This window comes from Eschrichtius robustus, chromosome 6 (genome assembly GCF_028021215.1).
Source record: "Eschrichtius robustus isolate mEscRob2 chromosome 6, mEscRob2.pri, whole genome shotgun sequence".
NCBI classification, from domain to species: Eukaryota; Metazoa; Chordata; class Mammalia; order Artiodactyla; family Eschrichtiidae; genus Eschrichtius; species Eschrichtius robustus.
In genome coordinates, this window is record NC_090829.1 from 86,856,401 (window position 1) to 86,880,124 (window position 23,724).

A 23,724-nucleotide genomic window follows, 5' to 3' on the forward strand; every position below is an offset into this window, starting at 1 on the left:
GCCAATTGTGAGTTGTCCAAGGTGGCTACTGACTAAAACTTTTGAGAAGTAGGAGGGGCTGAGGAGGATCCAGGAAAGGGGAAGGTGACAAGAGATGAATTACAGACCCTAAGATGAAGGACCTTTGTGCCACACCAAGGAATCTGAGTTCTTGTTCTGTGGCAATGAGGAGCCATTAACGGTTTTAAACAAGAAGAGTGGCACATTAAAAGCTGTGTTTTAGGAATATAAGAGGCAGTGTACAAATGGACCAGAGAAGGGAGAGAATGAGGCTGTGGTAATGGTAGAGGTGAGACAGTATGAGGACCAGAACTAGGATGGTGACAGTGGGACTAGAAGGGAGAGGATGAATTCAAAAGGCTTAATAACTGGACGCTGGGCAACAGGACTTGGAAGTCAATTGCATGAGTTCGGTGAGAGGGAAGGATTCAAATAGTAACTGCTCTGCTATCTCATCTGTAAAATGCACCTAACTCATAGAGTTTTGAGAAATATATGAAACAATATGTGTAGAATCCTCAGAACTGTGCTCGACACATGGTAAAAAAAAAAAACCACGAGCTGTTATTCTCTCCACAGTTGTATTTCACACTGTAAAGTAAAAACTGAGTGTCTGTTTTTATACAGGAATCTCTATGAATCTCAACGTGACCAGCTCTGGCACACTGCTGAGATGGAGTGTTTGAGTTTGTGAGAGTGGGGACCAACCCTGGAATCTAAGGAATGAATCTTGAGTAATGTCATCGTGGGGAGCCCTCTGTCCGGCTTTCAGCCAACCTCCTTCTAGCAACACACACTCTGCAACACTGTGTACTATAATTTTCTTTTTTCTTTACACTTCCTCAGGGTTGACTCAAAACTTCACAGTCTACCTAATGAGTTGGTTAACAGAATTAACTGTAGGCTGGACCAGTAAGCCTGAGTCTAATGAAAATAGATTTAAGGTAGTTCTGCAAACAGACTCCCAAACCTAGCTAGTTCAGTTGTATAAGATAGGACATGGTTAGGTATACAGAAATAAGGTTTAGTCATTCTAGCTGGTTACAAATGGATTATTATGAGTCAGTATATGCTAAGCCTGCCCACCCCCCCAACCCTGGCAAGATAATGTAATATTAGGCTGCCTTGAAAGAATATAATGTCCCCAACGGGTAAAGTGATGGTTCATATCTTTTGGAAAGTGTCCAGATCCTTCAAAGGACATACAAAATTGGGAGGGATATACGATGCATTGGGAATTAATTTTTTGAGCTATCCAGATGCTGAAAAGAGTTGAAAACATGTTAGTGAGAAATAGTTGAAAGAATTGGGATGCTTTATCTGGGAAAAGAGAGGATCTGGGAAGGAAAGTTAACTAGCTACAATTATTTGTATGGCTATAGTAAACAGGAAAACTTGTTCTGTGTGTCCCCAGAAGAATAGGGCCAAATGGATCCAGGTTGCAGGGAGGAAGATTTCATATAATATAAAATGAACTTCCTAAGAACTAAAGCTGAGAACATTAGCAGAATGTGCTCACCCTCTTACCTGAAATGTTTAAATTAAAGCTGATTGTCTCTTGGTGTGTTCCTTCATTTGTTCCTTTATTCAGGAATTAAAACATTCATCCCTTCAACTATTTTACCTGCTGAGTGCAAGGCACTGTTCTTTGAAAGCTTTACTGTATTAACTCATTGAGATCTCAGAACCACCTTGTGAAATAGGTACTGCACTTTACAGATGAGAAGGCACAGAGAGGTTAAATACTTGTTTAATACCTCACAGCTATAATAGTAAGAGGAAGAGCCAGGCTTTGAGGCCAGTCAGTGTGATTCTAGCCAATACTCTTAGCCTGGGCTTGAGTTGTAGATGTGTGACTTATATTGGGTGGGAGGATTGGACCAGATTAACCCTCTTTCAACTCTCAAGATTCTGTGATCATATTTATTGAGCCCTAGCTGTATTAAAGAGAATGTGTAGTAATTATAGTAAAACTACCATTTTCCAGTACCTACGAAGAGTTTGATATAAACCCACGGTCCTTAACTCTGGTTCCTATTCTTTGGCTCCACAAAAGAATTATATAGGGAGTGAGACCCTGAGAATGGTACATTGTAAAAAGTTTTCCAAGTGATTCTAAAGTACAGCCAGAGTTGAGAACTGTGGGTATAAAAGGTCTCATTTAATACTTAACAATAACTCTGCCAGACAACCTTAACATCCCCATTGTACATGTAAAAGGACTGACAGGTTAAGGGATGCTAGGGGCTTGGCCCTTGGCCAAGTTAACCTTTTTTCTTGGCCAAACAAGTCTCTCTGACATCAAAGCCTCATCAGGTTACAATACAACTTCTCAATCCCTTAATTCTAAAAAAATAAAAACGAACACAAAAATCAAGAGAGGGTATCATTATGATGTCAGTGCAAGAAAACAGATGGTACAAACCCTAATGTCCAGATGAAGGTGGGTAGTTGTCATTCTGCACTCATGCACTGATCGTGTAGTGTAGATCCTGGCTGCTCTGGGCATAGTAGTCTTTCTTGAGAGACCAGGAAGGTATAATAATGCACTAGTTCAGTTAATTCTCATAGCAGCCTTGTACATAGTTTTTTCTTCACTCCCATTTTACAATTGAGGAATTGATGTAAAGTAATTAGCTAGTTATGTGGCAAAACTGGGATTCAAACCTGAATCTAACCACAGATCTCATCCACATAGTACTACTACTCTACTCTGCCTGCCAGCTGTGCCATAGAAGAATGTTGAGGAAACACGGGATGTTTAGTGTGGAGAAATGAAGACTTAGAAGGAAGACATAGTAGATGTTCTCATCTACAAGAGCTGCCATAGAGAAAGAGGACAGAGAAAACCTGTCGTGTCACTCCCCTCCTTAAAAACCTTCAATGGCTTTCAATTACCATAGAAATAAGTTCTAAACTCCTTAGCAAAGCTTAGAGACAATTTGATGATCTGCTACCCGCTTCCTCGTCAGTGTCCATTTCACTCTCCTGCTCTAGCCAATAGACTGCTCTCAGGCCTTCACAGACACAAGCCTCTCTTAGAAGCTCCCTCTGCCAATAATCTCTTTCCCATTTTATGCCTGGCCAACGTCTACTCATTACCTGTGTCTCAAATGCCTCTTCCTTAACCCGAGACATGGTTTAATCTTCTTGCTGTATGTGCCCACAGCACCCTATTTTTTTGTAGCACTCATTATATTTTAATTACTTGTTTAATACCTATATTTCGAAAAAAGCTCCACTAAGTTAAGGATCGTATCTTTCTAGTTCAGTACTGCAATTTAGTGCCTAACATAAAATTTGATACATAGAAGTTATCCTCAACAAATATTTTAAAAATTGAAATTGATTAGTAACACCAGGGGACTTTGATGATGGGAGGAGGAAGAGGAGGGGATGAACCAAAGGAAGGATGGCAAAGGGTTAATTTTAATGTGGAGCATTTAGAGAAAAGATAGGCTTGGGTGGTGTTTCACTGTGGACTTCTGGAAAACAAGAGGGCACCACGATGACAAGTTTGCCTGGAGGAAGGGAATATCTGACTATATTTTGCCATTCTACAGAGGTCTCTAATGATGGCTGTGCCCTCCAGCTGGTGAAGTCATTTCTGATACCTTGCAAACATACAGATTGTCAACCCACATGGTGTTTGGTGCTCATGGAATTTGTTTAGGGGGAAAAAAAATCTGTTAATGATTTCTATTTTACAGCTCTATCCCTTTCTCTGTCTCAATTTTGTGCTTACAGAGAAAATGAAGGAACCAGATGATCAGGATACTGATGAAGGGAAATCAGAGAGATCAAAGAGTGATGGAAGGCAGTCTCATTCTTCTAGATCTGCATCAAAATGTGAGTAAAGATTATAATATACACTTAGGGTCTTGATTATTAAATTTAGGTAAAATAATTTTTAAAGAGTGCATATCTAAGTTTATACGACAGAAAGGTTGACTTGTTTAATTCCCTTACTAAACTCTTAAGTTCTTTAAGAGCAGAGTCTGTGTTTTAATCATTTTATCTCTAGTCCTGGAACACAGAAGTTACTATCATCTCTATACTGATAATGACCCATCTTCACATCTGGTCTGGCTCCTTCCTGTAGGGTCTACAAGGTCTTTAATGGGCTTCTCTAATACAGTGTAGGGGAAAGAGCGCTGGACTTAAGTTTTGAGTCCTGGGTCTACCACTTAGAGATGCTTGATCTTGGATAAATTATTTCACCTTTCTGAGCCTCAATTTTCTCACCCATAAAATGATCATTGTGAGCTGTTTGAGGGTTAAATTGGATAACATATGTGGAAGGATATCATAGATTGCAGATAGAAGGGAAAGTGAAGAATTTTGTAATAGGATTTTTAAAAGATGACTGGCTTTCTGACTGGGCATCGTGGTGTTAGGTGGCTTAGTGGAATATTGACATTTTTAGTTCTAATCCTAAATATAGTTTCAGAATCTAATTTTTACTATTCACCTAGAGGAGAGCAGGTCCTGGGGAAATCAATTCATTTACAAAATGTACATTAAATTCTTTCAATTTATCTGAGGCATGTCTGGTAAATCCATGATTTCTCCGTATCGTATTTTATTTTAGAGGTCTATCTCCTCTTGCTTGGACTCTTACAGCAAGGATTTCTGCTTAAGTCTTCCTGTCCATACCACCATCAGAGTTATCTTTCCAAAAACTATGATTATATCACTCTCCTCAAAAACTTTAGTTTGCTTCTCTTTTGTTTTTCCGTTTCCACTTTTCTCCACTCCCTATGTTTCTGACACAGGATTGTCTACTTTTTAGTTTCTAGTCCTTTGCAGTATTTTCCTGGATGATTTCTTTTTTTCTTTCTTTTTTTCAAATTTTTTTTTATAGATCTTTATTGGAGTATAATTGCTTCACAATACTGTGTTGGTTTCTGTTGTACAACAAAGTGAATCAGCCGTATGCACACATATATCCCCATATCCCTTCCCTCTTGCGTCTCTCCCTCCCACCCTCCCTATCCCACCCCTCTAGGTCGTCTCAAAGCACCGAGCTGATCTCCCTGTGCTATGCTGCTGCTTCCCACTAGCTAACTATTTTACATTTGGTAGTGTATATATGTCGCTGCTACTCTCACTTTGCCCCAGCTTCCCCCTCCCCCTCCCCATGTCCTCAAGTCCATTCTCTTCTTCTCTAAATGTTTGATAGAATTCACCTGTAAAGCTATCTGGTCCTGAACTTTTGTTTGTTGGAAGATTTTTAATTACAGTTTCAATTTCATTCCTTGTGATAGGTCTGTTTATATTTTCTAATTCTTCCTGGTTCAGTCTTGGAAAATTGTACCTTTCCAAGAATTTGTCCATTTTTTCATGGTTGTCCATTTTATTGGCATGTAGTTGTTTGCAGTAGTCTCTTATAATCCTTTGTATTTCTGTGGTGTCAGTTGTGATTTCTCCTTTTTCATTTCTAATTTTATTGATTTGTGTCCTCTCCCTTTATTTCCTGATGCTTCTGGCTAAGGGTATATCAATTTTGTTTATCTTCTCAAAGAACCAGCTTTTAGTTTTATTGATCTTTGCTCTTGTTTTCTTCATTTCTATTTCATTTATTTCTGCTCTGATTTTTATGACTTCTCTCCTTCTACTGACTTTGGGTTTTCTTTTTTCTTCTTTCTCTAGTTGCTTTAGGTGTAGGGTTAGATTGTTTTTGTTTTGTTTTTTTTTTTTGTAGTTGTTGTTGGGGTATTTTTTTTTTGTTTTAAATTTATTTATTTTATTTATTTATTTTTGGCTGTGTTGCGTCTTCCTTTCTGTGCGAGGGCTTTCTCTAGTTGCGGCGAGTGGGGGCCACTCTTCATTGCGGTGCGCGGGCCTCTCACTGTCACAGCCTCTCTTGTTGCAGAGCACAGGCTCCAGATGCGCAGGCTCAGTAGTTGTGGTTCACGGGCCCAGTTGCCCCACGGCATGTGGGATCTTCCCAGACCAGGGCTCGAACTCGTGTCCCCTGCATTGGCAGGCAGATTCTCAACCACTGCGCCACCAGGGAAGCCCGGGTTAGATTGTTTATTTGAGATTTTTCTTGTTTCCTGAGGTGAGATTGAATTGCTATAAACTTCCCTCTTAGAACTGCTTTTGCTGTGCCCCATAGGTTTTGGGTCGTCGTGTTTTTGTTATTTGTTTTTATGTATTTTTTAATTTCTTCTTTGATTTCTTCAGTGATCTCTTGCTTATTTAGTAGTGCACTGTTTAGCCTCCATGTATTTGTGGGTTTTTTCAGGTTTTTTCCTGTAACTGATTTCCAGTCTCATAGCATTGTAGTCAGAAAAGATGCTTGAGATGATTTCAATTTTCTTAAATTTTCCAAGGCTTGATTTGTGACCTAAGATGTGATCTATCCTGGAGAATGTTCCGTGTGCACTTAAGAAGAAAGTGTATTCTGCCACTTTTGGGTGGAATGTTCTATAAATATCAGTTAAATCTATCTGGTCTATTGTGTCATTTAAAGCTTGTGTTTCCTTATTCATTTTCTGTTTGGATGATCTGTCCATTGGTGAAAGTGAGGTGTCAAAGTCCCCTACTATTTTATGTTACTGTCGATTTCCCCTTTCATGGTTATTAGCATTTGCCTTATGTATTGAGGTGCTCCTGTGTTGGATGCATAAACATTTATAATTGTTATATCTTCTTCTTGGATTGATCCCTTGATCATTATGTAGTATCCTTCCTTATCTCTTGTAACAGAGATAAGGTCTCTGTTAGTCTTTATTTTAAAGTCTGTTTTATCTGATACGAGTATTGCTACTCCAGCTTTCTTTTGATTTGCATGGAATATCTTTTTCCATCCCTTCACTTTCAGTCTGTATGTGTCCCTAGGTCTGAAGTGGGTCTCTTGTAGACAGCATATATATGAGTCTTGTTTTTGTATCCATTCAGCCAGTCTGTGTCTTTTGGTTGGGACATTTAATCCATTTACATTCAAGGTTATTATCGATATGTATGTTCCTATTACCATTTTCTTAATTGTTGTGGGTTCGTTTTTGTGGGTCTTTTTCTTCTCTTGTGTTTCCCACCTAGAGAAGTTCCTTTAGCATCTGCTGTAAAGCTGGTTTGGTGGTGCTGAATTCTCTTAGCTTTTGCTTTTCTGAAAAGCTTTTGATTTCTCCATCGAATCTGAATGAGATCCTTGCTGGGTAGAGTAATCTTGGTTGTAGGTTTTTCTCTTTCATCACTTTAAGTATATCCTGCCTCTCCCTTCCGGCCTGCAGAGTTTCTGCTGAAAAATCAGCTGATAACCTTGTGGGGATTCCTTTGTATGTTATTTTTTGTTTATCCCTTGCTGCTTTTAATATTTTTTCTCTGAATTTAATTTTTGTTAGTTTGATTAATGTGTGTCTTAGTGTGTTTCTCCTAGGGTTTACCCTGTATGGGACTCTCTGTGCTTCCTGAACTTGGGTGACTATTTCCTTTCCCATGTTAGGGAAGTTTTCAACTATAATCTCTTCAAATATTTTCTCAGACCCTTTCTTTTTCTCTTCTTCTTCTGGGACCCCTATAATTTGAATATTGGTGCATTTAGTGTTGTCCCAGAGGTCTCTGAGATTGTCTTCAATTCTTTTCATTCTTTTATCTTTATTCTGCTCCTTGGCAGTTATTTCCACCATTTTGTCTTCCAGCTCACTTATTCGTTCTTCTGCCTCAGTTATTCTGTTATTGATTCCTTCTAGTGTATTTTTCATTTCAGTTATTGTGTTGTTCATCTCTGTTTGTTTGTTCTTTAGTTCTTCTAGATCTTTGTTAAACATTTCTTGTATTTTCTCAATCCATGCCTCCGTTCTATTTCTGAGATTCTGGATCATCTTTACTATCATTACTCTGAATTCTTTCTCAGGTAGATTGCCTTTTTCCTCTTCATTTATTTGGTCTTATAGGATTTTACCTTGCTCCTTCATCTGTGACATGTTTTTTTGCTGTCTCTCTCTTTTTTTTTTTTTTAATGAGTGGGATTGTGTTCCTGCCTTACTGGTTGTTTGGCCTTAGGCTTCCAACACTGGAGCTTGTAGGCTGTTGCTTAGAGCTGGGTCTTGGTGCCGAGATGAGGACCTCTGGGAGACCTCCCTCTGATGAGTATTCCCTGGGGTGTCTGAGGTTCTCTGTTAGTCCAGTGGTTCAGATTCGGAGCTCCCACTGCAGGAACTTCAGCCCTACCCCCAGCTTGTGAACCAAGATCCCACAAGCTGCATGGGGCAGCAAAAAAAAAAAAAAAAAATGGAGAACAATAACAAGTAAAAAATAAAATTAGACTAGGAAACTAACAGATATGTTAGAAAGAATACAAAAATAAAAATATAGATGAACCAACAACCAGAAAGTAAAAAAGAACCACAATAGTAAGAAAGAGGAGGAGAAAAAAAAAAAAGGTGGAAAAGGTCTTGGCTGTGGAGGGCGGGGCCTAAGCAGGGGCAGGGTTTGGGCAGTGGGCAGGGCCTATGCTTAGGACCCACAGGGCTGGAAAAGGCCCTGGGAAGTGTGTGGGGTGGGGCTTAGGCTCAACGGAACAGAAGGGGCCCGGGGTGCCTCCTGCCTCTGGTCTCAGAGGGCAGGGGACACCACCTGGGAGCCCAGCAGGCTTCCAGGGCCCGAGTGGGTGGGACCAACGCCCTCTGCTCCTCTCCCGCTCTGGATGGATGGATTTAATGATAATGTCCCTTTGTCCAGCACTGCCTGAATCTTCCTTTTTAATGTCAGACCTTCTTAAGGGCAGGTCTTATCAAGTGTGGCCTGGCCCTGTCCTCAGCTCATAAATTAGTTCATAAATCATGGGTTTTAGGATCTCAAATGATAATGTGAAATAGTCTGCTGACACGCTGAAACCTTCTACCTTGGTGCTGTGAGAAGAGGTCTCTGTCCTGGTTCAGCTACATACCTGATAGCTGAATTTTTTTTCCTGGAGCCCTTACCTTGTTCTCAGTCTTTCTAAAATATCTGAGCAACATCTTACCCTTTAGAATTCTCATGCAGAGTGAATCAATTTCCTGGTTTTCTACCTAAGTACGAAGACTAAGGTAGACTCTTCCCCATACCCAATAAAGAGTTTCTGCTGTAACAGAGTCCTGTTAAGAGATTTAGGCAAAATGTACCAGCCAGACCATCCAGCATTTTTCACAAGGGTGAAGGACTTCAGTTACCAAGACATTGGTTTCTGATTCTTACCAAGACATTGGTTTCTGATTCTTATCAAAGGACTAAATTATTGCTGACTTCATATAATAAACTGGGAAGTATTTTGGTCTCTTCTACTTTCAGAAATATTTTGTGTAGAATTAGTATTATTTCTTCCTTAAATGTTTGCTAGAACTCACCAGTGAAGTATCCAGGCCTGTAATTTTCTTAGTGGAAAAATTTTTAACTGTGAATTCAATTTCCTTAATAAATAGAGGGTTGTCTCTTTCTTCTTTAGTAAGTTTTGTAACTTTGTATCTTTCATAGAATTTATACATTTCTTCTAAATTGTAAGATTTGTTGACATAACTCTGTAGGATCTATTTTAATTCCTGATACTGAAGATTTGTATTGTCTCTCTTTTATTTCTTGATTGGCCTAGCTAGGAGTTCATCCATTTTGTTGATCTTTTCAAAGAATAAGGTTTTGGCTTTGCTAATTTTTCTATTGTTTTGTTGGCTTTTTATTTCACTGAGTCTTGCTTTCATTTTCATTATTTACACTTATTCTATTAATTATTGTTGTATTATTTTATTTTTATTATTTATTATTTTTATTTCCTTTCTTCTACTTACTCTGAGTTTTGGAGGTTTTTTGCTTTTCTTTTTCTAGTTTCTTGAGGTGGAATGTTAGGTCATTGATTTTTGAGTTTTCTTATATATGGACTAAAAGCTATAAATTTCCCTCTAAGCATTGCCTTAGCTGTATCCCACAAATTTTGGTGTTATATTTTAATTATCATTTACTTTGAAATGTTTTATAATTTCTTTATTAATTTTTCCTTGACCCATACATTATTTTTAAGTGTGTTTTTTAATTGCCAAATGTCTTCTGTAATTTATTTTTAATTTACTACTGTTGTAATCAGAGAATATGCATATTCTGTATTATTTCAATCTTTTAAAAGCTATTAAAACTTGTCTTACGTCCCAGCAAGTGATCTATCTTGGTAAATGGCCCATGTGCCTTCGAATGTGTAGGTTTAGTGTTTTTTAAATAGCAGGTGGGGATGTTTGATAGTGTTTTTCAGATCATCATATCTTACGGAGTTTTTGACTGGTTGTTCCATCAATTGATGAAAGATGTGTATTACTATAATATTAACTAAGTAGACTGTGAGACGTAAAGGATAAATATTATAATCTCTGAAGCAATTATTTAAAAAGCAAACAAAGAAAAGTAGTTAAAAAGCTAACAGAAATTAAAATGGAATTTTAAAGAATAAATAATCTAAAAGAATAACAATAAATGATCTAACAGAAAATGGGAAAGAAGAAATAGAGGGAAAATGGAAGAGTAGGAAGCGCACAAACAGAAAATAAATAATTAAATGTTAGATCAAAATCCAACTATACCAATAATTATATTAAATATTAATGGACTAATAAAGTCTTGTAAAAAGGTACAGATTATCAGAATGGATAATAAAAGCAAGAACCCACTATATGATGTATGAGACACACTTTAAGTATTATGATACAAATAGGTTAAAAGTAAATTGATGGAAAAAGATATAGTAGGCATACAGTAAGCATTTGAAGGCTGGAGTGACTATGTTAATATCAGATAAAGTAGATTTCAAGACAAAGAGTACTATCTGTGACAAAGAAGTACATTTCATGATGATAAAAGGAGCAATACATTAGGAAGACATAACTATCATAAATATGTATGCATCTAATAACAGAGCGTCACAATACATGAAGAAAAATAGAATTAAAGGGAGAACTAAATAATTCCAAAACTGTAGTAGGAGAACAGTCTGGTACTCCATCATGGTTACTTCATCGTGGCCAAAATGCAAGTCCCAATTATTAATTTTTGTATATTGTTTTTGTATGTAGTAACCATGCAGAACTCTTTTAAAAACTGTAATAATTATAGGGAGTTCTTATGGATGTTCTATGTGCACAATCACATCATTTGCAGACTTCCTCATTGTGTTCCCAATCTCACAAAGGAGGTGGAGGTAAACAAGGACCAGAGAGGCAAGCTGTATTTGCAGGAGGCAGCCTGCCTCTGTGGCAGCTGGTGAGGAGAGGCACCACAGCTTCTTATTTCCATTGGCTAGAGGGAAGAAAAAGCTGAGGAAACTCACCTATAAAATCCTGGGTCAGGGACTTCCTTGGTGGTCTAGTGGGTAAGACTCTGTGCTCCCAATGCAGGGGGCCCGGGTTTGATCCCTGGTTGGGGAACTAGATCTCACATGCACGCCAAAACTAAGAAGTCTGCGTGCCACAACTGAGTCTCCATGCTGCAGCTAAGAGCCCACATGCCGCAACCGAAGATCCCGTATGCTGCAACTAAACATGCTGCAACGAATACCTTGAGTGCCATAATTAAGACCTGGTGCAGCCAAAATAAATAAATTAATTAATTTAAAAAATCCTTGGTCATAAAACAAACTTTCAGCGGCTCTTTTTGAGATCTGTGGCTATGGTGTCTCCTCGCCGTGGTTACCTCCCTTTACTTCCTCCTGCACCCATCCTTGTTCAGTATCCACTAATTTTGCCAGCCCTTCCACCAGCCAGCCCTGCCATCCATTTCTGATTTGAGGTTTCAGCAGCTTCTAGTTCTACAAGAAATGACGTTTCTAATTTTGGCTTTCATTTTCAATGTTGATTTTAGATTATTTCCAAGAATAGAAAGACAAATGCTGATTTGTACATCAAACCATAATCCTTCCACCTGTCTATTTTGGGATTATAAAAAGTATAGAAATCTTTGTTGTCACCAAGTTGCTAAAATCTGCTGCTTTGCCAATCTGATTTAATGTGTCTACTTCCTGTAAAATTAGTTTTTTTCCAAACTCCACTTTTCCTTTCAGTGGGACAACCCTTCAACCAGGCTCAGAATATTCATTTTTAGAAAAATGATTTACTCCCCTTCATTCGTATTCACCCCTGATTCCTTTATCAGTGATTCCCTCATCCTAGCTGGCAGCCTTAACTCATCTAATGGCAGCTTGAACTCTGTTCCCAGAGAGAGGCAGGCCAGCAGATAATATCCTAATCTTGAGATGGGGATATAATGTTTGATTGCAACAGTCACAAGAAAGAGCTAAGATATCTGTTAAATGGTATTACTGGAGAGTATTTACCCAGGGCTCTCCCCTAGGGGAGTTCAAGAAGTGGGCTCCATTTAGGTGTCCAGGATTATTTTCTTTCCATCCAAATGCATGAATCCTACAGAACCCTGTCCTCTTGTCCTGCTAATTGGATTGGCCCAGCTTTCTCACCTCATTCATGTTAGTCTCGGGCCTTGTTCCTCTTCTTTTAGCCTCATCTCAGATAGACCTACTAGGTGGTTCTACTCTGTTTCTGACATACTTACCATTTCTGCCTTATTATTCTGAAAGTTTATCCAGCCCTTTCACCTGCTGGACATGGTGTATGTGAACCATAGCCATGTTTGGACTTGATCTGAATGTTGGCTTATACTTAGGTCTATTCTACTCCCATTCCAATTCTTTTCCTCTTCTAGCTTGTCCTGAAGCAAATAGTCTGATGTATTCCTAGGATATCTTTCAGACATTGTCATACCCAGAGGAGCTTATTCTTGAATATGCATTATTTATCTTTGACATAAAAGGTCTTTATAAATAACGTGTTGTTCAAGTGAAATTGAATTGAAAAAATGATAGCAACATACTAGCCAATCTTTTTTTCTTTATCCTTTACTTTCTTGTAAGTGTGCAGTGGTAGGAAATAGACTGCAAATGAAGTGAAAATGGAGATTTACTCACAGGAAAAGCTTTAAAAAATTTTTGTAAAGCTGCAAGAGTGACCAAATAAAATGATTTTTGTAGCAATTTTTGAGTTTAAAATTCATTCAGTTTAGAGCACAAACGAGTTGGAAGTATTAGGTACTTTGGAAATAAGAAATGTTTAATTCAAATTTAGAAATTATTTAATGTTTAAGACAATGTTTAATTCAAATTTAGAAATTTGAAAATGTTTAATTCAAATTTAGAAATTTGAAAATGTTTAATTCAAATTTAGAAATTATTAAAACAAATTATTTTGAATAGCCGCTATGAAAGAGGATTACAAATCTGTTGAAGATACCACAGGCGAAACATTTACTGAAGGGGAAGAATCATATTTAGGGGACGATGAATCCTATGTGGAACATTTGGAAGGAAGTTCAAGTTCATTTCAAGATGATTATGTGGAAAGCATTGAAAGTAAGTATTACTAGTTTTCTATCAGTACTTGTCACTGTTTTAACTGAACAGTTGTAAATCCATAAAAGATATGGTTGCAGGAAGTGTGGTGGTGATAAAAGAAAGAGCATCAAACATATCCTGATAGGGTGGTTTAACAGCTCTGGAGTTGTATATTCTGAGTATCACATACTCTCATACTGGGTTTTTCTGGGAAGTGGGATTGTCTAAGGAGTGATCTATCCCACATTAGTGAGACTAACTCTCCCTTAGAACTGACTGTGCGCTGTTCTTTGAGACTGCCGGAACCATGACCAGGGCTAGGCGTTCACCCCAATGCACACAGGCGTGTTGCCTCTTCTTCCACGCTCACTTGTGGGTGGCATCCTATGTTCGGGCCAGAAGTAGTAGTTACTGCTAGAGTATTATGGGCTATGTACATTCCTCCTGTCTTCATGAAATACGATTTTAGGATTGACCAGACGCTCTTCTTAGTTAAAATATTTTTAATTTTTTAGAACCTCAGTACATGGAAACTCCTGTCCCAGATGCAGAAGAGGCAGAGGAAGAAGTTAAGAAGAAAATATCAGAAAGCTTCTTCTACGATTATATGGAGCTTGCTTCAATGCCTTTTGTGACTCCGGATTCAAACATACCATTGGATCTTCTTACACTTGTGTATCCACTCCAGTTACATATGTATAATCTTGGAATTTCAGCTTTTTAGGTCAGGGGTTGGCAAACTGCTGCCCATGGACCGAATCTGGCCTCTGGGCTTTTTCCCTAAATAAAGTTTTATTGGAACACAGCAATGCTCATTCATTTACATGAAGTCTATGACTGCCATCACACTACAAGGGCAGATTTAAGTAGTTACAACAGAAATCATCTGGCCCACAAAGCCTAAAATATTTACTACCTGGCCCTTTACAAAAAAAGTTTGCCAACCCCTATCTTAGGTAATTCTAAGAAGCTTAAGATAGAAATGCTTGATCTTAATTTAAACTAAGCTTTTGTTAGCTTTTGTTAGATGCCAAATAACCATAAAGAGATATAATGCTTTTCTGGCTGTCCTTTCAGGAGATGTGATGTGAAGGAGACCAGGAGGCCTCTTATCCCCGTTTATCTCTACCAGCCTGGCACCCCTTTTTCAATGCCTGTTAAGTTAAAATCATTGATCTCCCTGCTTGAAACGCTGACGTGGCCATTGTCAGGCATTAGTGCTTTCACATTATTTACCAGATGAGTTACAGAGAAGACAACCCTGAGGAAGTGGGCACAACATAACCCGTTTTAATAGAAGAATAAGAGTCTGTGAAGAAAAGTAAAAGTGGGATGATTAACAAGGGGATTTAGGGTTTGCCATCACTTTATGATGTTAGGTTTGTGAGGCGCTAGTTAGGAGACAATTTCCATTAAGGCCCTTGGTTAGCAATTTAGCATGCCTGCCCTCAGAAGGGCAGTGGTTATGACCGCATGGCCTAGACACTGACTGGCCCCTTATAAAAGGGGTGCTGAGAGGGGAAGGGCAGCGTACTTCCTGACTCAGTTTTGCTTTTTATGTAAAAATAGAACATGTTATTGTTATTATATCTTCTAACTTTATTTTGATCCCAGGTGTAACTAAAACTAATTCACCCTGAAATTTGTAACCTGGAGTTTTCTCTCTTGAGGGCCTTTTTTTTTTTTTCCTTTGTGGCCTTTGGACAGGTTACTGATGAAAGTTATGCTGTTGGCCTTCTAGTCGATTTTTTTCAAATGAGGTGGTTTATTAGTCACCTAGAAGCTTTTCCTGAAATGCACGTGCTCTGATAGCTTCCTGGACCTACAGCATTATTTCCACGTGGAGAGGGGCTTGGGTATATGTACTCTGAAAAAGCTTCTCGGGTAATTTTGATTGTGCTGCCTTCTCCCGGCTCTCAACACTGGGGATTTGGTGCTCCAGAATACAAGGATCTCTGTATTAGAGAGACATGCCTAGTCTGTAAATAAGGGAGTCAGAGGGATCTTGACGTTTGGCTCCGTGCATGAATCCTTTCTACTCATGCTGGAGGGGTGGCTGTATAAGCTATGGACTTGTCTTGAACACTTTCAAAACCAGGGCAATTACAAAGCAGCTTATCCCATTTTTGAATAGCTTACGTTATTAGAGAGCTCCTCCAGGCCTTGAATTAAAATCTGCCTTTCTGGGATGTCCTGCATTAGACTTAGTCCTACTCTCTAGAGATGAACAAATATAATCTCTATTTCTTGTGAGAAGCTGTAAGAAGTCTGCTCTCATGTATCCCCATATACCCTTTTAATTCTTTATCCACTTCAGTTTTAACATTTGTGTCTTCTAAATCAATCAAGAAAGTATAATTTATAAAATATCACCTAAACCACAGCATAATTTATAGAAGACACTAAACAGCACTTAAGACAGTGTTTAAACACCATTTTAAAGTGGAGGTCCTAGATGGCCATGGACAAACAGTGAAGGCCCTGGGCCTCTGATAGGAAGTTAAGAATAGGTGCCAAAAGAGAGGATGAGATAAAACAGAAGGGAGGTGAAGGTACGTCAGAACACATTTTAACATTTTCAGAGCTCTGCTTAGGGACTGCCTTGTCCTCTGGGGTTAAAAGGGAAAGATCAGACTCTAGTTATTCATTCATTCATTCATTCATTCATTCAACCGAATAGGCTCAAGACTCTGTGGTAGGCATTCCAGGAAACAGATGAATGAGAAGCAGTCTCTGCCCTCAAGCAGGTTGTGATTGATTTAGAGGGAAAGTGTTTGGGAAGCTACAATCTAACCCATTTCTGCATTTGAAAGGGCCTTCAATCAAAACAGCAGCAAGTAAGAGGGAGTTTTCCCCCTGAAATTACAGATGATAATATTAGATAAATGATCATGTCTCCAATTCCCTACTGTCATCCAAGTTAGTGAAGGGATGGTAGCCCACTTCTACCCTCATAGTTAGACATTCTTCTAGCCCTCTAGAGTATTACACTGGCACCTGGGAAAAGGGAAAGGAGAGAAGGAAGAAGGAAAGGTGAGAACAGTAGTTTAGGGAGAGAAAAAGAGGGTAGGCAAAACTTCCTGCCCCATACCAGGCTCTGTAAAGATAAGGGGCTGTAGACTCTACTCTTTATTTGTGAGGTGGCCCCAGGTATTCTCCATGAGGGCAGAATAGCTTCATCTAGATCTTGGATCACATATTCATTTGCATTTCTATATAAGATTCAATTTTAGGCATTAATGTCTTTTAAATTTATAGAATTCCTTTTTCTTGTACAAATGCCCTGAAATGTTCTCTCTCTCTTTTTCTTTTTTTTTTTTTTAAACATCTTTATTGAAGTATAATTGCCTTACAATAGTGTGTTAGCTTCTGCTTTATAACAAAGTGAATCAGTTATACATATACAATATGTTCCCATTTCTCTTCCCTCTTGCATCTCCCTCCCTCCGACCCTCCCCATCCCACCCCTCTAGGTGGTCACAAAGCACCGAGCTGATCTCCCTGTGCTATGCGGCTGCTTCCCACTAGTTATCTATTTTACATTTGGTAGTGTATATATGTCCATGACACTCTCTTACCCTGTCACATCTCACCCCACCCCCTCCCCATATCCTCAAGTCCATTCTCTAGTAGGTCTGTGTCTTTATTCCCGTCTTGCCACTAGGTTCTTCATGGCCTTTTTTTTTTTTTTTTTTTTTCCTTAGATTCCGTATATATGTGTTAGCATACTGTATTTGTTTTTCTCTTTCTGACTTACTTCACTCTGTATGACAGACTCTAACTCCATCCACCTCATTACAAATACCTCCATTTCATTTCTTTTTATGGCTGAGTAATATTCCATTGTATATATGTGCCGCATTTTCTTTATCCATTCATCTGTCGATGGACATTTAGGTTGCTTCCATGTCCTGGCTATTGTAAATAGAGCTGCTATGAACATTTTGGTACATGACTCTTTTTGACCTATGGTTTTCTCAGGGTATATGCCCAGTAGCGGGATTGCTGGGTCGTATGGTAGTTCTATTTGTAGTTTTTTCAGGAACCTCCATACTGTTCTCCATAGTGGCTGTATCAATTTACATTCCCACCAACAGTGCAAGAGTGTTCCCTTTCCTCCACACCCTCTCCAGCATTTATTGTTTCTAGATTTTTTGATGATGGCCATTCTGACCGGTGTGAGATGATATCTCATTGTAGTTTTGATTTGCATTTCTCTAATGATTAATGATGTTGAGCATTCTTTCATGTGTCTGTAGGCCATCTGTATATCTTCTTTGGAGAAATGTCTATTTAGGTCTTCTGCCCATTTTTGGATTGGGTTGTTGGTTTTTTTGTTATTGAGCTGCATGAGCTGCTTGTAAATCTTGGAGATTAATCCTTTGTCAGTTGCTTCATTTGCAAATATTTTCTCCCATTCTGATGGTTGTCTTTTGGTCTTGTTTATGGTTTCCTTTGCTGTGCAAAAGCTTTTAAGTTTCATTAGGTCCCATTTGTTTATTTGTGTTCTTATTTCCATTTCTCTGGGAGCTGGGTCAAAAAGAATCTTGCTGTGATGTATGTCATAGAGTGTTCTGCCTATGTTTTCTTCTAAGAGTTTGATAGTGTCTGCCCTTACACTTAGGTCTTTAATCCATTTTGAGTTTATTTTTGTGCATGGTGTAAGGGAGTGTTCTAATTTCATACTTTTACATGTACCTGTCCAATTTTCCCAGCACCACTTATTGAAGAGGCTGTCTTTTCTCCACTGTATATTCTTGCCTCCTTTATCAAAGATAAGGTGACCATATGTGTGTGGGTTTATCTCTGGGCTTTCTATCCTGTTCCATTGATCTATATTTCTGTTTTTGTGCCAGTACCAAACTGTCTTGATTACTGAAGCTTTGTAATATAGTCTGAAGTCAGGAAGCCTGATTCCCCCAGCTCCATTTTTCGTTCTCAAGATTGCTTTGGCTATTCGGGGTCTTTTGTGTTTCCATACAAATTGTGAAATTTTTTGTTCTAGTTCTGTGAAAAATGCCAGTGGTAGTTTGATAGGGATTGCATTGAATCTGTAGATTGCTTTGGGTAGTAGAGTCATTTTCACAATGTTGATTCTTCCAATCCAGGAACATGGTATATCTCTCCATCTATTTGTATCATCTTTCATTTCTTTCATCAGTGTCTTATAATTTTCTGCATACAGGTCTTTTGTCTCCTTAGGTAGGTTTATTCCTAGATATTTTATTCTTTTTGTTGCAATGGTAAATGGGAGTGTTTTCTTAATTTCACTTTCAGATTTTTCGTCATTAGTGTATAGAAATGCAAGAGATTTCTGTGCATTAATTTTGTATCCTGCTACTTTACCAAATTCATTGATTAGCTCTAGGAGTTTTCTGGTAGCATCTTTAGGATTCTCTATGTATAGTATCATGTCATCTGCAAATAGTGACAGCTCTACTTCTTCTTTTCCGATTTGGATTCCTTTTATTTCTTTGTCTTCTCTGATTGCTGTGGCTAACACTTCCAAAACTATGTTGAATAATAGTGGTGAGAGTGGGCAACCTTGTCTTGTTCCTGATCTTAGTGGAAATGGTTTCAGTTTTTCACCATTGAGGACAATGTTGGCTGTGGGTTTGTCATATATGGCCTTTATTATGTTGAGGAAAGTTCCCTCTATGCCTACTTTCTGCAGGGCTTTTATCATAAATGGGTGTTGAATTTTGTCGAAAGCTTTCTCTGCATCTATTGAGATGATCATATGGTTTTTCTCCTTCAATTTGTTAATATGGTGTATCACATTGATTGATTTGCGTATATTGAAGAATCCTTGCATTCCTGGGATAAACCCCACTTGATCATGGTGTATGATCCTTTTAATGGGCTGTTGGATTCTGTTTGCTAGTATTTTGTTGAGGATTTTTGCATCTATGTTCATCAGTGATATTGGCCTGTAGTTTTCTTTCTTTGTGACATCTTTGTCTGGTTTTGGTATCAGGGTGATGGTGGCCTCGTAGAATGAGTTTGGGAGTGTTCCTCCCTCTGCAATATTTTGGAAGAGTTTGAGAAGGATAGGTGTTAGCTCTTCTCTAAATGTTTGATAGAATTCACCTGTGAAGCCATCTGGTCCTGGGCTTTTGTTTGTTGGAAGGTTTTTAATCACAGTTTCAATTTCATTGCTTGTGATTGGTCTGTTCATATTTTCTATTTCTTCCTGGTTCAGTCTCGGCAGTTTGTGCATTTCTAAGAATCTGTCCATTTCTTCCAGGTTGTCCATTTTATTGGCATAGAGTTGCTTGTAGTAATCTCTCATGATCTTTTGTATTTCTGCAGTGTCAGTGGTTACTTCTCCTTTTTCATTTCTAATTCTATTGATTTGAGTCTTCTCCCTTTTTCTCTTGATGAGTCTGGCTAATGGTTTATCAATTTTGTTTATCTTCTCAAAGAACCAGCTTTTAGTTTCATTGATTTTTGCTATTGTTTCCTTCATTTCTTTTTCATTTATTTCTGACCTGATCTTTATAATTTCTTTCCTTCTGCTGGCTTTGGGGGTTTTTTGTTCTTCTTTCTCTAATTGCTTCAGGTGCAAGGTTAGGTTGTTTATTCGAGATGTTTCCTGTTTCTTGAGGTAGGCTTGTATTGCTATAAACTTCCCTCTTAGCACTGCTTTTGCTGCGTCCCATAGGTTTTGGGTCGTCGTATCTCCATTGTCATTTGTTTCTAGGTATTTTTTGATTTCCCCTTTGACTTCTTCAGTAATCACTTCGTTATTAAGTAGTGTATTGTGTAGCCTCCATGTGTTTGTATTTTTTACAGATCTTTTCCTGTAATTGATATCTAGTCTCATAGCGTTGTGGTCAGAAAAGATACTTGATACGATTTCAATTTTCTTAAATTTACCAAGGCTTGATTTATGACCCAAGATATGATCTATCCTGGAGAATGTTCCATGAGCACTTGAGAAAAATGTGTATTCTGTTTTTTTGGGGTAGAATGTCCTATAAATATCAATTAAGTCCATCTTGTTTAATGTATCATTTAAAGCTTGTGTTTCCTTATTTATTTTCATTTTGGATGATCTGTCCATTGGTGAAAGTGGGGTGTTAAAGTCCCCTACTATGATTGTGTTGCTGTCGATTTCCCCTTTTATGGCTGTTAGTATTTGCCTTATGTATTGAGGTGCTCCTATGTTGGGTGCATAAATATTTACAATCGTTATAGCTTCCTCTTGGATCGATCCCTTGATCATTATATAGTGTCCTTCTTTGTCTCTTGTAATAGTCTTTAAAGTCTATTTTGTCTGATATGAGAATTGCTACTCCAGCTTTCTTTTGATTTCCATTTGCATGGAATATCTTTTTCCATCCCCTCACTTTCAGTCTGTATGTGTCTCTAGGTCTGAAGTGGGTCTCTTGTAGACAGCATATATATGGGTCTTGTTTTTGTATCCATTCAGCCAGCCTGTGTCTTTTGGTGGGAGCATTTAATCCATTTACATTCAAGGTAATTATCGATATGTATGTTCCTATTCCCATTTTCTTAAATGTTTTGGGTTTGTTATTGTAGGTGTTTTCCTTCTCTTGTGTTTCTTGCCTAGAGAAGTTCCTTTAGCATTTGTTGTAAAGCTGGTTTGGTGGTGCTGAACTCTCTCAGCTTTTGCTTGTCTGTAAGGGTTTTAATTTCTCCATCGAATCTGAATGAGATCCTTGCTGGGTAGAGTAACCTTGGTTGTAGGTTTTTCTCCTTCATCACTTTAAGTATATCCTGCCACTCCCTTCTGGCTTGCAGAGTTTCTGCTGAAAGGTCAGCTGTTAACCTTATGGGGATTCCCTTGTGTGTTATTTGTTGTTTTTCCCTTGCTGCCTTTAATATGTTTTCCTTATATTTAATTTTTGACAGTTTGATTAATATGTGTCTTGGCGTGTTTCTCCTTGGGTTTATCCTGTATGGGACTCTCTGTGCTTCCAGGACTTGATTAACTATTTCCTTTCCCATATTAGGGAAGTTTTCAACTATAATCTCTTCAAATATTTTCTCAGTCCCTTTCTTTTTCTCTTCTTCTTCTGGGACCCCTATAATTCGAATGTTGGTGCGTTTAATGTTGTCCCAGAGGTCTCTGAGACTGTCCTCAGTTCTTTTCATTCTTTTTTCTTTATCCTGCTCTGCAGTAGTTATTTCCACCATTTTATCTTCCAGGTCACTTATCCTTTCTTCTGCCTCAGTTATTCTGCTATTGATCCCATCTAGAGTATTTTTAATTTCATTTATTGTGTTTTTCATCATTGCTTGGTTCCTCTTTAGTTCTTCTACGTCCTTGTTAAATGTTTCTTGCATTTTGTCTATTCTAGTTCCAAGATTTTGGATCATCCTTACTATCATTATTCTGAATTCTTTTTCAGGTAGACTACCTATTTCCTCTTCATTTGTTAAATCTGGAGTGTTTTGACCCTGCTCCTTCATCTGCTGTGTGTTTTTCTGTCGTCTCATTTTGCTTATCTTACTGTGTTTGGGGTCTCCTTTTCACAGGCTGCAGGTTTGTAGTTCCCGTTGTTTTTGGTATCTGTCCCCAGTGGCTAAGGTTGGTTCAGTGGGTTGTGTAGGCTTCCTGGTGTAGGGAACTAGTGCCTGAGCTCTGGTGGATGAGGCTGGATCTTGTCTTTCTGGTGGGCACGTCCACGTCTGGTGGTGTATTTTGGGGTGTCTGTGGCCTTATTATGATTTTAGGCAGCCTCTCTGCTAATGGATGGGGCTGTGTTCCTGTCTTGCTAGTTGTTTGGCATAGGGTGTTCAGCACTGTAGCTTGCTGGTCATTGAGTGATGCTGGGTCTTGATGTTGAGATGGAGATCTCTGAGAGATTTTTACCGTTTGGTATTACATGGAGCTGGGAGGTCTCTTGTGGACCAGTGTCCTGAAGTTGGCTCTCCCACCTCAGAGGCACGGCCCTGATGCCTGGCTGGAGCACCAAGAGCCTTTCGTCCACACGGCTCAGAGTAAAAGGGAGAAAAAATAGAAAGAAAGAAAGAAAGAAAGAGGCTATAATATAGTGAAGTAAAATAAAGCTATTGTAAAGCAAAGCTATACAGACAAAGTCTCACCCAGAGGCATATACATATACACTCACAAAAAAAAAGGAACAGGGGAAAAATTAATATATCCTGCTCCCAAAGTCCACCTCCTGAATTTGGGATGATTCGTTGTCTATTCAGGTATTCAACAGATGCAGGCACATCAAGTTGTTTGTGGAGTTTTAATCCGCTGCTTCTGAGGCTGCTGGGAGAGATTTCCCCTTCTCTTCCCTGTTCACACAGCTCCTGGGGTTCAGCTTTGGATTTGGACCCGCCTCTGCGTGTAGGTCGCCTGAGGGCGTCTATTCCCCGCCCAGACAGAACGGGGTTAAAGGAGCAGCTGCTTCGGGGGCGCTGGCTCACTCAGGCCGCGGGGAGGGAGGGGTACGGAGGAGGCGGGGCGAGCCTGCGGCAGCAGAGGCCGGCGTGACGTTGCACCAGCCTGAGGCGCGCAGTGCGTTCTCCCGGGGAATTTGTCCGGGGATCACGGGACCCTGGCAGTGGCGGGCTGCACCGGCTCCCGGGAGGGGCGGTGTGGAGAGTGACCTGTGCTCACACACAGGCTTTTTGGAGGCGGCAGCAGCAGCCCCAGCGTCTCACGCCCGTCTCTGGGGTCCGCGCTGATCGCCGCGGCTCGCGCCCTTCTCTGGAGTTCGTTTAGGCGGCGCTCTGAATCCCCTCTCCTTGCGCGCAGCGAAACAAAGAGGCAAGAAAAAGTCTCTTGCCTCTTCGGCAGCTGCAGACCTTTTCCCGGTCTCCCTCCCAGCCAGCTGTGGTGCGCTAACCCCTTCAGGCTGTGTTCACGCCGCCAGCCCCAGTCCTCTCCCTGCGATCCAACCGAAGCCGAGCCTCAGCTCCCAGCCCCGCCTGCCCCGGCGGGGGAGCAGACAAGCCTCTCGGGCTGGTGAGCGCTGCTCGGCGCCGAGCCTCTGTGCAGGAGTCTCTCCGCTTTTTCCTCTGCGCCCCTGTTGCTGTGGGATCTGCGCTGTTAGCTGCGGCTCGCGCCCGTCTCTGAAGTTCGTTTAGGCGGCGCTCTGAATCCCCTCTCCTCGCGCACCAGGAAACAAAGAGGGAAGAAAAAGTCTCTTGCCTCTTCGGCAGCTGCAGACTTTTTCTCGGACTCCCTCCCGACTAGCCGTGGTGCGCTAATCCCTTCAGGCTGTGTTCACGCCGCCAATCCCTGTCCTCTCCCTGCGATCCGACCGAAGCCCGAGCCTCAGCTCCCAGCCCCGCGCGCCCCGGCGGGGGAGCAGACAAGCCTCTCGGGCTGGTGAGTGCTGGTCGGCACCGCTCCTCCGTGCGGGAGCCTCTCCGCTTTG

The 23,724-nt window shown here is 39.8% G+C and overlaps 1 protein-coding gene across 1 annotated transcript in view; it reads left to right on the forward strand.

Annotated features, from left to right (window-relative positions):
* The window catches only part of CFAP44 (cilia and flagella associated protein 44), a 126,391-nt gene continuing 102,667 nt past the window's right edge, over positions 1 to 23,724 (forward strand). The window contains exons 1-4 of the mRNA XM_068546749.1: positions 1 to 810; positions 3,748 to 3,849; positions 13,223 to 13,378; positions 13,876 to 14,035. Of these exons, the coding sequence (XP_068402850.1) occupies positions 3,753 to 3,849; positions 13,223 to 13,378; positions 13,876 to 14,035 (413 nt within the window). The 5' untranslated portion in view covers positions 1 to 810; positions 3,748 to 3,752. The remainder of the gene's footprint in view (positions 811 to 3,747; positions 3,850 to 13,222; positions 13,379 to 13,875; positions 14,036 to 23,724) is intronic.